At 49.1% G+C, this 12,400-nt stretch overlaps 1 protein-coding gene across 3 annotated transcripts in view; it reads right to left on the minus strand.

Moving 5' to 3' along the window:
• Positions 1-336: 336 nt before the first annotated feature.
• LOC146081227 (macrophage mannose receptor 1-like) overlaps positions 337-12,400 on the minus strand; it is a 610,592-nt gene continuing 598,528 nt past the window's right edge. For all 3 annotated transcript variants that reach the window (XM_083189333.1, XM_083189332.1, XM_083189334.1), the window contains exons 28-30: positions 7,723-7,890; positions 2,112-2,147; positions 337-1,164 (exon numbers count right to left, since the gene is read on the minus strand). In XM_083189333.1, the coding sequence (XP_083045459.1) occupies positions 926-1,164; positions 2,112-2,147; positions 7,723-7,890 (443 nt within the window). In that variant the 3' untranslated portion in view covers positions 337-925. The remainder of the gene's footprint in view (positions 1,165-2,111; positions 2,148-7,722; positions 7,891-12,400) is intronic.

Raw genomic sequence — 12,400 nt, forward strand, 5'->3', positions numbered from 1 at the left:
TGCCATGGACCCTTGCACCGGCCCTGAGCATGGTGTAGAGTTGCTAGGTGATCAGCGGCGGTAAAGAACGGTCCTTGTTTATACAGATAGCGCAGGGCTTGTCGTTGCTGGGGATGGCGGAGGACTCGCCACCCGCCATCCCCCGCCCCTCGCCATCTGTATGTCGGAAGGGGACGCGCGTGCACGAGGTGCACGCGCGTCCCGTTCCGACGGTGCCTTTCCCCGGGTCCCCGCCGGCTTCCCCGGGTCCCCGCCGGTCCACACCGCCCCCCCGCAGCCCCCCGCAGCCCTGCCCGTCTCCCTGAAGCTGGAGACGGGCAGGACTGCACCCGCCGCGCCGCCTCGCCGCCCGGCTATTGAGACGCTCGTGCGTGGGAGACGCACGAGCGTCTCATTCAGCCAGAGCGCCAGATTGCTGGCGGATCGCCAGGGACACGGTCCTGGCGCTCCGCCAGCAATAATAAGGCCAGCTCCATCTGTATGCAGTTGTATGTAGATAGTGGGTGCACTCTCCCGACATCGATGTGTCATTAGCCCATGCTCCTGGATGAGAGATCGGTTACACCATCTGCACGGGTGGGTTGTGAAGAGAGAGTTGATCACCAATGGTGTGTGAATTGTTTGTGGTAATCTTACCCCCCTTTTCTCTGACCGTTCTTTAATGCCTCCACCATTTATAGTCAGATTATAGTTGTCAATCAATAAATTTGACATTCAGTTTTGAAATGCCAGCATGTGTTTTAATTGTATTGTTAAGAATATAAGGTTAAGCTGTTAAAGTGTATGCATAAGGATACCCGATCATGAGTTTAATAGTTTTTCCTTTTTATACACCTTAAAAAATAGAACATAATAGGAACCATCATTTCATTTTTTCATTCCTTATTAGAAAATGGGGCCTCAAATAATTCGCCGGGAGGTTACACTAATTTGGGAGTTCATTCTGCTCAATGTTTTCCACTAGAACATTTGTATCATGTGCGGGGGCTACATGGCTTCCATTAAAGTATAGTGTGTGGCCGCAACTGCTGTCCGAAGGAGGCTTGTTCTGCTGTCTTCTATATACATAGTACACTGCAATGGTGGTTCCGGCAAGGAAAAGTATGACAAGAATAACCACGCCAGCTATCATGCCATGCGACCATGCATCTGCCTTTGTGTCTTCTGTAAAGGAAAACAATTATTAAAACCAGACAGAAGCAATCTGGGTACTTATGTAATATCTGGGCTCCCATTTTTCTTATGAGACCGCGTCCCCTCGCCACGCTTCGGGCACGGTGGCTCGCTGCGCTCGCCACACTATATAAAATCAACTCCATGCGTATTTGGATAGTAGGGGTATGAAAAAATGGGGTGCATTTAATATGGGAGCCTAGATAATACATAAGTACCGCAATCTGTTTCCTGTGTGTATCATACCTCCCAACTGTCCTGATTTCCCTTGTTTGGCTGCAGGGTCTATGTGGTGGGGAGGGGGTGGGGGGGTACAGTTGTGAGGCCCTTACTGGTATATAGATGTTTTCTACTTGTACAAAGCATCTATTCACCAGTACAGAGGGACAGGGGGCATGGCCAGCTGCACACATTGCTGGACATGCCCCCTTATTGCCAAAAATGGGGTTTTACTCGCAATCATGGTGTTCCTGTGAAGCCACACCCATTTTCACAGACCACACCTAATTTCCAAGTGTTGCCACAGCTTCATCATGTGGAAGAGTATTGCTTGTTGGGTACATAATGCTGGGTGGAATGGTGTATCAATCAATGGGGAAGATGTATTATAGCGCCACCTAGAGCACCGTTATAATACTTCCGGCTTTGCCTCATTAACGAGGCAAAGCCGGAAGGGACATCGACAACATGTATTAACATCTTGTCTGCCAAAGCGGGGGGGTGCAAACTCCCCCCCCCTCCGACTGTCCATGCTGTTGAGATAGAACTTCGCCACCCTGCTGCTAGCGAAGCAGATCGCAGCAGAGGGAGGAACGGTCAGTGCTGGTGACCGTTCATACATTCGGCCTGCTATCATTCGGATGGCAGCGCTGATTTGGAAAGGGGTGCATTTACATTAAGTGAATCAAATGTTTAAAAAAAAAAAAGATGTTCTGTACCTGGCATCGCGATTGGCTTCTCTGTAGGGATGGGAGCTATAAATACAATATGCAAAAGATTAAAGAAAATAGTCAGATCATCATAAATTCAATATTGATAGAAAAATGTATTTTAATCTGAATTTAAATTTGACAGCTGCTATTTGTTTTTATTAAACAGATCACAATAACATACAATGACGTGTAGTTAATATGGCAACAGCGGGAATCCCGGTGGTCAGAATACAGACGCTAAGATCCCAACTACCGCCACACAGATTCCAGGCACAAGGGGTTTATTCTCCCTCATAGGGGACGCTTGTGGTGAGTGAGACACCGAGCCCACAAGTCCTACCATCCACTAGGGTGTGGGGGGAGAATATATAACAGCCAAGCGCAGCGAGGCACCGTGCCCCAAGCATGGCAAATACAGCGAGCATAATGCTGGGAGGGGATGCAGTCAAAATCCCGACGGTCAAAATCCCGAGAGGGTCAAAATCCCGAATGGGTCATAATGCCTACAAGGACAAAATCCCGACAAGGTCAAAATCCCGACATTTCAAATCCAGACAAGGTCAAAATACCAACATATAGAATGTAGAGGTGAAACAGTCAGCATGACTTTGTGTCGACAGGTCGCAAGGTCGATGTTTTTTCACAGGTTTTTTACCCATTTGTCGGTATTATGACCCATTCGTTATTTTGACCCTATCGAGATTTTGACCGTCGGCATTTCATACCAAATCCGCTGGGAGGAATGGTGTATCCATCAATGGGGCAGATGCGCGCTGCTACTGTATAATACTTCCTGCTTCACCTCATTAATGAGGTGAAGCAGGAAGGGACATCAACAAGATGTATTAACATCTTGTCTGCCGAAGCGGGGGAGCGCAACCTCCCCCCTCTGGCGATGTCCCCTCCTGAAGACAGCGCATCAGTTTACACTGATGTCTCCTTCCCCCCAGCTGGCTGGAATGGGCATGCGCAGGATCTCTAGTGCAGCCCAGAGCCAGCAGCAGGGACAGCGCAGTCCATGCTGTTGAGACAGGGCTTTGCCACATTCCTGCTAACGAAACAGATAGTAGCTGTGGGTGGAACGGTCAGTGTCCCTGTCATTTAGAGCTCAACGGCTCTATCATACATGGGAGAGAAGCGGTATCAACGAACATAACGTACGGTGATACCCCTTCTCCCCCATATTGACTCTTCATACATCTGCACTATTATCATACAGATTGGCAGAGAGGCGCTCCATCTGACTGAGACACGCAAGCGTCTCACACGTACGCGCGTCCCAGACATGCGGCGGTGTAGTGTGGAAGCTCTGCCCGTCTCTGCTCCAGGGAGACGGGCAGACTTAGGGGGAGTGCGGGGAGTCAGTGGTGAGCTCACTCGTAACAGGGCACGCAAGCATATCGTGCACGCACGCCCCCTTCTGGCAGTTGGCGGAGGCTGGCGGCTGCAAATTGTTGCACAATTTCTCTCAGCACATGGAGTTAAAGCGGACTAGACACCGTGCACTCATCCTGGGAGTAAGCCCTCATCTAGGGCCATTTTATCAGCATGGGGGACATGGTCAAAGTAACTTACTGGGGTCCCTACACCAGGGCTGGCAGCAGGGTGGGTCAAGGGGGACAAGTGTGATGGGCCCCAGCGATCTGAAGGGCCCCAGAGCTTCCATGCCCTGGCATGGCCAACACCTGTACTAGTTGGCCTGTCAGTGACCCTCGAAGCCTGGATCGTGCAGCAAGAGGGTTGTGTGGATTTGGGATTAGGGGTTGGGCCCCAGAAATATCATAGTACAGGGCCTGAAGATTTCTGTTGCCAGTCCTGCCCTACACACCCATTTCGAGGAGTCAATTAATAAAACATTGCATGCCCCCGATGTTGCCCTGCACCATGTTTCCACATGCTTCCATATATTTTATGGCTGTCAGTACTCTTGAGACAGGTTTAGGGGGGAATCGGGGGGAAAGGGATCAGAACAGTCGCACAGGTTCAGGTATAACAATATTTTTAGAAATTACCCTCATGTATTATTTTATTATGATGTACTTCAAACAATGGAGGGTGTGCTACCACTGGACACAAGTTAATTATAGCAACAAGGAAAGGAAAGAATGTCACTATGTGGTGCACAAGGAGGTTGACTTAATCTAAAATCTAACTTTTATTAGGATTTTCTAAAATAGTAGCGAAGTATAAGACACAAACATCACAGAACATGAAACATAGAGTGATTTTAAAAAGGATAATATATCCTAATAGGTGTGACTGCAATACTTTTCTCCCCTTATTAGACTGGTTTATTAGATGTCAGTCTCCACGTCTGCATAAATTCAATCAGTGCCTGGAGACTGTTAAAGCCGAGTCTGCCCACTCTCTCCAAGCTTTATTTAGCTGTATGGAGTGTGCGCCCGCTTGTCAATCAGTGGCAGGTCCCGGGTTGGGGATCCGTTCTCCAGTGCTGGTATGCGGGCGGTGTCCGATGTGAGCTGCCACTATCACATTCAGACCACCGTTTTGCCGCAACCGCACAGAGCCGTGGATCGCCTCCCGCTGTGATACAGGTTAAGCCGCGGCGTCTAGGAGTAGTACGCCGGGGGTTAGAGCCCGTTTGACTGGTTCCAGGATAGTGCTGACGTCAAGCACTGCGTTCCTGGCCGGGCGTGTCCAGTGGCGACTGGCACACGCTGGTGAGGCAGAGATACGGCTGTTGATAAATCACAATAATATATACATTGGTATGGGGGGAAGGGAGTAGGGAGTCACAACAAGTTGCTGACGGGTCAGCGTACGCTTCGCTTATGGGAGCTTCATCAGGACCCACGTGGGTATACAATATGCAAAAGATTAAAGAAAATATAATCAGATCATCATAAATTCAATATTGATAGAAAAATTTATTTTAATCTGAACTTAAATTTGACAACTGCTAACAGCACATTACTTAAAAGGGAACAAGGGTTTTTTTTAAGAAAAGTTTTCATTAAACAGATCACAATAACATACAACGGGATGTAGTTAATATGCCAACAGCGGGAATCCCAGTGGTCAGGATACAGACGCTAAGATCCCAACTACCGCCACACAGAATCCTGGCACAAGGGGTCTATTCTCCCTCGTGGGGGTCCATTGCTGCGAGTGAGCCACCAAGCCCACAAGGAGTCTCATTGCGCTCCCTCACTGCCAGCATTCCAGCAGCCAAGATTTGTCTCAGGATCCTGACAGCCGGGATCCTGATTTTGGGGAAATCATACTGAACCCCATACAACAAACAGCGCATACAGGTAATTGAGGTATTTGTACAGAAAAAATCTGTCATATGTAATTATCAATACTCTAATAATCATCCAATTTTAGGTAGTAAGAAAGTGAGAAAATGATCTTGCAGGTGAGGGTGTGGAAGCCACCAGGTATAGGTGGACACAGTAAAGGTCGACATACATTATGTCAACCACTGAAGGACAACATGGGTTAGGTCAATGCTTGAAATGGGTCAACATGGTTCAGGTTGACATGGTTTTAAGGTCGACACAAGCATTATGTTGACAGTGTGTAGGTTGACATGGGTTTTTCACTTTTTTGAGCTGACAGGTGGTATTTCATGTACTACCATCCACTAGAGCAGGGGTAGGGAACCTTTTTTGTGCCAAGGGCCATTTGTATGGGGAGAAAAATCCTTTGGGAGCCATATGTAAACATTTCTCTTACAAATTGTCCTGCTGCAGCCGTCCCACGCTCCGGCTGCTGCCACTGAATAGGACTGACAGTCTCCGGCTGCTGTTGGTTAAGAGGAATCTTGCGAGAACTACCGACCTCTCGCGAGAATTTCCCTGAACTTGACTCCCGGCAAAGTCGCCGGGTGGGTGGGCCACTCAGAACGTCTACAGGGGCCGCATACGGCCCCCGTGCCTGAGGTTCCCCACCCAGGGCCGGCTCTACCACTAGGCAGCTTTAGGCAGCTGCCTGAAGGTCCACATGGGTTGGGTCAATGCTTGAAATGGGTCAACATGGTTCAGGTTGACATGGTTTTAAGGTCGACACAAGCATTATGTCGACAGTGTGTAGGTCGACAGTCAAGCGGTTGACATGGGTTTTTCACTTTTTTGAGCTGACAGGTGGTATTTCATGTACTACCATCCACTAGAGCAGGGGTAGGGAACCTTTTTTGTGCCAAGGGCCATTTGTATGGGGAGAAAAATCCTTTGGGGGCCATATGTAAAATTTCTCTTACAAATTGTCCTGCTGCAGCCGTCCCACGCTCCGGCGGCTGCCACTGAATAGGACTGACAGTCTCCAGCTGCTGTTGGTTAAGAGGAATCTTGCGAGAACTACCGACCTCTCGCGAGAATTTCCCTGAACTTGACTCCCGGCAAAGTCGCCGGGTGGGTGGGCCACTCAGAACGTCTACAGGGGCCGCATACGGCCCCCGTGCCTGAGGTTCCCCACCCAGGGCCGGCTCTACCACTAGGCAGCTTTAGGCAGCTGCCTAGGGCGCCGGGATCTAGGGGGGCGCCACCAAGTCTGCCTATCAAAAAATCAAGGATGTCTATGAGGATCCTTGTTGTACTTAATGCTGTGGAACCTCTACAAACTCACCTCCATACTTTCTCTTGAGGCATACTTCCCTAATTTGTTGCCCTCTCTTCCTGTACTCTGTTGTGGGTGGCCAAGGGGAGGGATCTGGGGGCCTCCAGAGAAAGCAGGGGTCTTGCCCACCTACCTGGGGGGCAGGGAGGACCACTCAATTTTGGAAGGCTCCCTGCCATTCCAGAATGTTAGGCAAGTATGCATTAAGGGGTTGGAAAATGATTATTGGTGGCAGTATAGGTGGGTTGGGGGTGGGGGGGTGGCAGCATTAGGTTTTGCCTAGGGTGCCGAGAAGCCTTACACCGGCCCTGTCCCCACCCCTGCACTAGAGTGAGGCGGGAGAATATATAGCAGCTGAGCGCAGTGAGGCACTGTGCCCCAAACATGGCAAATACAGCGAGCCATGCGAGGGACACAGTACACTTACCCGGTGTCCATGCAAAGTGACAACTTGAAAAAGGGCTACCTGAAAGCCCAAAACACTTTGGTGGGAGGAGAGGACGCCTGGGTAGCTTGTGGTAACTGGCTGAACATCATCTTAAGCCTCGGCTTGGGGATCCCTTCCATCCGGATAGGAGGGCACCCTGATTTATCACTAGCACCCGGCTTTCCTTTTTTTACTCTTTTATGTTTTGGATTTTAAATTTGGGTTTTAACACCTGTTATCTATCGTCTTGGAAATAAAAACATTTTGTACGGTGATCTGGATTCTATCATTTGAGGCACCTGGTGGAGAAGCTCCCAGTCAAAGAAACCTTTTGAGGAACATAGGGCACTGACCCTCGGTAAGTTAACATTCTTAGGGTCGCCCGCTGAGGAGACCTGGTTAATCTTACAGTGTTTATCTATTCGTCAGAAAGGAGAAGACTTAAAGATACCTTGATGTGCACATAGGGCACTAGTTGAAGGTGGGCCCCATAATGGCTGCACCCCTTGCACCTATGGTAGTTATGCCCTTGCTGGTCTCTACTGTCAAATGTTGAGATTAGCAAACAGTGCACACTATGGGTAAGGATGAGCGGAGCCCACAGTTACTTACTTTTTAATTTCTTACAGATGTATCCCCTGTATCCACTGCAATTTTCGTCTATCCATTTCCCCGTTCTGGGTTGTATTTCGACACACTCATTATATTTTTCCCCGAGTGCTTTATCCGTGTTCCAGTTTACAAAGTCCAATGGCGTATTGTCCATCCAGCCCCACTTTTCTAGAAGTAAACACAGATATCTTACAAGTAATAGCGTTACTATGTAACCCTGCCCATACTGTAAGTACTGCTCTCCCTTTTGAGTCTATAGGAGCAGTAAGTCATATAGCATTTTCATGGCCTGGCCCAAGGGGCATGTTACTAGATTTTTGGGTATATGTAGCTGTAGTAGTTCTGATCTCAGACACACAGGGGGAAATTTAGTAAGATCACCGATTACGGATGATCCCGTGAACGAACGGTTATGACCAAGAATCAGGGCGGAGTTACAATATGTCACACGGGAGCGCTGACATCAATTATTCAATGGGGGATCTATATTGGTCTGGTTTGTAAGATGCTGCCCCTTATATTAAGAGGTTTTTGTGGACCTCTAAAGAAAAACCATAGCAATTGGAGTCAGTGAAAATCACCAGCTGCCGTTACAAGAGGCGCAGCTACACCCAGTCAATTAAACACAATTTTTTTATAAAATAATAATAATAATATTTTATTATTTAGCAAAAATATCATTAATCAGGACAATAAAACATTTTTGAAGTGCACTTCTATCACAATAAAATAGACACACAAGACATACAACATGTAACATAAAAATCCTTCTAATATGAGGCTAATATATTGCTATATGAGGCTTTGGTAGTTATGGCTTTTTGTATATATAATTAAGGCAATGGATTTTATAATTACCAGTCCCGCATCAAAGTTTAGTAACTCCTGTGGCCATGATGATGTAATAGAAGTCCTTAATGGTGACTTTCAGGCAGTATCTTATATGGGGTATAGTTGCCCCCCTCAGATGTTAGTATTAGACTCCACATACCCTTCAAGTTAAATGACATTCGGCCCGCAGTTAGAAATGTTTACCACTTCATGCAGTTCTCGGCAATAGATAGCTGATAACAGCGGTGACCGGACTTCTCCTTAAGGCTTAATACGCGTTTCTCCGTCTGTAGTAAGTCAATGGCTTCCTCAGATAAGGATATGACCGAGATCAGCCGTAATAAGCCCAAAAATATGAACTGAGAATACAGATAATTTTCTACGCTGCCATACTCTCCGGATTTGTATTTTCAGGTGGTGAAGTCATTCGTATTTGGCTGCTGAGTTTCCCCGGCAGCCAACTACGGACGAGTATGAAGCCTGCAAGGATCATTCAGATATGGGCAGGCTGCTCTGTGTAACCAACCCTAGGCTCTTTCAGCAAGAGCTGGGTGCAGAAATACAGAGGAAAAAATTAAATGAGGTCATCCTGTATTTCTACAACCAGCACCGGACTCTTGGACCTCAGGGATCCCACATCTATTTAGAACAGGAAATCCCTCCCCATTCTAAATATAAACAGATCCACTTCAATGACAGGTCAGTGGAGCTCAACCATTCAAGGGAGCGCTGCTACTTTAGAGCTCCATGATTGGCTGCCAAGTCCTGCAGTGACAGAAGTCACGGGGGGACTCAGCATTCACATTTTTTGTATTTTTTTAAACCGTGGATGCCTACAGGGACTGAAGAGGATGTGATCTACAACTGATGCATGGTGAGTATAATTTTTTTTTTCACAGGTACCCTACATCGAGAATTGGAGCAAACCTACCTGCATGCTGGGACTTGTGCAGCATGCAGGGGAGGATTGCTGGGCGTTTTTGTTCTACTACAGAACCCAACTTCTATTTTTACACTTCTTAAAATCTTTTTACACAGAATGCTGGGACAGCCCTTGGGGGGGGGACCTCTTTATTTCGGGGGGCCCCACCGCCCCCCCCCAGGGAACTGCCTGCGCTGACTAGCCAGAGTGCCATTCTTTGACCAGGGAACTAATATAAATAGTTTCACCTTGACTGTGGCATGGCACCGCTGACTGTTGGAGCCTGGTGCTAGTTTCTGAAATATGGGGTACACCTACCTCTTTTGTCCCATGTATTTTGGACACCAGGACTGGGCCAATAGTAGGGGCGGATTGGCTTTCCGGGAAACCGGGCTAATTCCCGGTGGGCCGGCCCATAACTCACCAAATTCGGCCGCTCCCCCCTCCGGCCGGGCCGTGGACTGTGCCACTGACCTAACAGAAGAAGAAGCATACTCAAAACTAGCCGCGGGAGGGCTGCTGCGCATGCGCGTCTGCAAGCAGCTCCTCCCGCGGTACTTTGGTGTGTGAGCACTGTGAGTGTGCTCCGGGTCCGGGAGTCCTGCGTCCAAGTTGTGCTGGCACTGGCTGCTGCTGTCCAAGGCCGGCCAGTTGCTGACTGCACATGGATTTCACAGTGCAGATCGCAGAGCAGGCTGTCTCAGGACTCCGGAGGTACAGTAGGAGCAAGTTTCATCTTTGCTCCTTTGTCCATGGCTAGCCATGGCTATTCTATTGTTCTCAGCTGCAATACAATACGTATTGCAGCTGAGAACAATAGAATAGCCATGGCTAGCCATGGCTAGCCATGGCCAAAGGAGCAAAGATGAAACTTGCTCCTACTGTAGCTAGCCACTGCACAGGAAGTGTGGGAGGGGGGAGAGGAGAAATCTAGACACTACCAAAACTGCGCGGCCACGGACTCGTCTACTATACTCCTGACTTCCTGCTGCTACCAGGCATGTAAATAGGGTTGTGCATACTGTGCTGTGATGTGAGGGAAGGGGTGTACATGTGTCAGTGAGTGTAGGGGAGTGTACATGTATGATTAGGCTGTGATGAATGAGTGCAGGGGAATGTACATGTGTGAGTAGGCTGAGATTGGATTGAATGCAGGGGGTGGGGTGTACATGTGTGGGTAAGGCTATGACTGAGTGCAGGGGGTGGGGTGTACATGTGTGGGTAAGGCTATGACTGAGTGCAGGGGGTGGGGTGTACATGTGTGGGTAAGGCTATGACTGAGTGCAGGGGGTGGGGTGTACATGTGTGGGTAAGGCTATGACTGAGTGCAGGGGTGGGGTGTACATGTGTGGGTAAGGCTATGACTGAGTGCAGGGTGTGGGGTGTACATGTGTGGGTAAGGCTATGACTGAGTGCAGGGGGTGGGGTGTACATGTGTGGGTAAGGCTATGACTGAGTGCAGGGGGTGGGGTGTACATGTGTGGGTAAGGCTATGACTGAGTGCAGGGAGTGGGGTGTACATGTGTGGGTAAGGCTATGACTGAGTGCAGGGAGTGGGGTGTACATGTGTGGGTAAGGCTATGACTGAGTGCAGGGAGTGGGGTGTACATGTGTGGGTAAGGCTATGACTGAGTGCAGGGAGTGGGGTGCACATGTGTGGGTAAGGCTATGACTGAGTTCAAAGAACAGCATATATTTTTAAATTATATGTGTATATAATATGGATAGTTTAGACATGTGCAGAAAACCCCGCAAACCCCCTACGCTCCACCTATAATAAATACGTTGTGGGTGCATGGGATGTGGCTGCCATGGGACTGCCTCCAGGTCACTCTGCTCCACCTGCACCCAGTCATACTACACTGCATCTAGATAAGGGCCCCTGTCACACCCAACCAAGGGCCACAGGAGACCAGTACCCTCTCCCCAGTGTCAGACATCTGAGCTGCTCTCCTCCAGTAGCTGCCCCATAGGCAGGGGTGTATTGGGCCACCGGGATGCCGGGAGAAATCCCGCTGGGCCGGCCCAATCCACCCTCTGTCGGGCCGGTTGGTCATGTCTGCCGGCCGGCCTGGTTACTCAGGGGTCAGTCCGACCGCCAGCAGTGATTCCGCGCAGCGGTGGATTTATGGCCACCAAGTCCTAACCTAACAGTGCTAGCTGCCAGCACTGCAATAGCTGCCGCACCGCTCACCGCTGGATTCTGCTGTGCCGTGTGGAGTCTGCAGACTGTCTGAGAGGCGAGCAGGCCCAGCGATTTGCGATGGGCGTGGCTTCATTACCCACGCCACGCACCAGGTCCAAAGCCTGGCCCTGCCTCCCCTAAGAGAGCAGGGAGCCGCTGACCCGGATCTTGGAGGCGAGCTGAATGGACATGTGCGAGTAGTATTTTTCAGGGGGAGGGAGGAGAAATATGTTCATATGCAATGTGTATGTGTTGGGGTGTGTGTGTGTATAAGGGGGGTTCATATACAGTATATATGTGTGTGTGTGTGTGTGTGTGTGTGTGTGTGTGGGGTATATGTGTGCATATACAGAATATGTGTGTGTGTGGGGGGGGATGTGTGCATATTCAGTATGTGTGTCTGGGGGTGTTCATATACAGTGTGTGTGCGGGGGGGATGTGTGCGTATACAGTGTGTGTGTTCATATACAGTATATATGTGTGTATATAGTATGTGTGTGGGGGATGTGTGCATTTACAGTATGTGTGTGGGAGGGATGTGTGCATAAACATAAATTTGTGGGGGGATGTGCGTGTGTGTATATAGTATGTGTGTGTCGGATGGGGGGGGTTGGTGTATACACAGTATGTCTGTGTGTGGGAAACGCTAAGCAGAAGTGCCCAGCTCACTATTTTTGCTGTGCTGTGTCTCCAGGCTTCCTAGACTTCCGCCGCCATGTCCATGTCTGCCTGCTGTCCGC

Source organism: Crinia signifera, chromosome 5 (assembly GCF_055691185.1).
Source record: "Crinia signifera chromosome 5, ASM5569118v1, whole genome shotgun sequence".
NCBI classification, from domain to species: domain Eukaryota; kingdom Metazoa; phylum Chordata; class Amphibia; order Anura; family Myobatrachidae; genus Crinia; species Crinia signifera.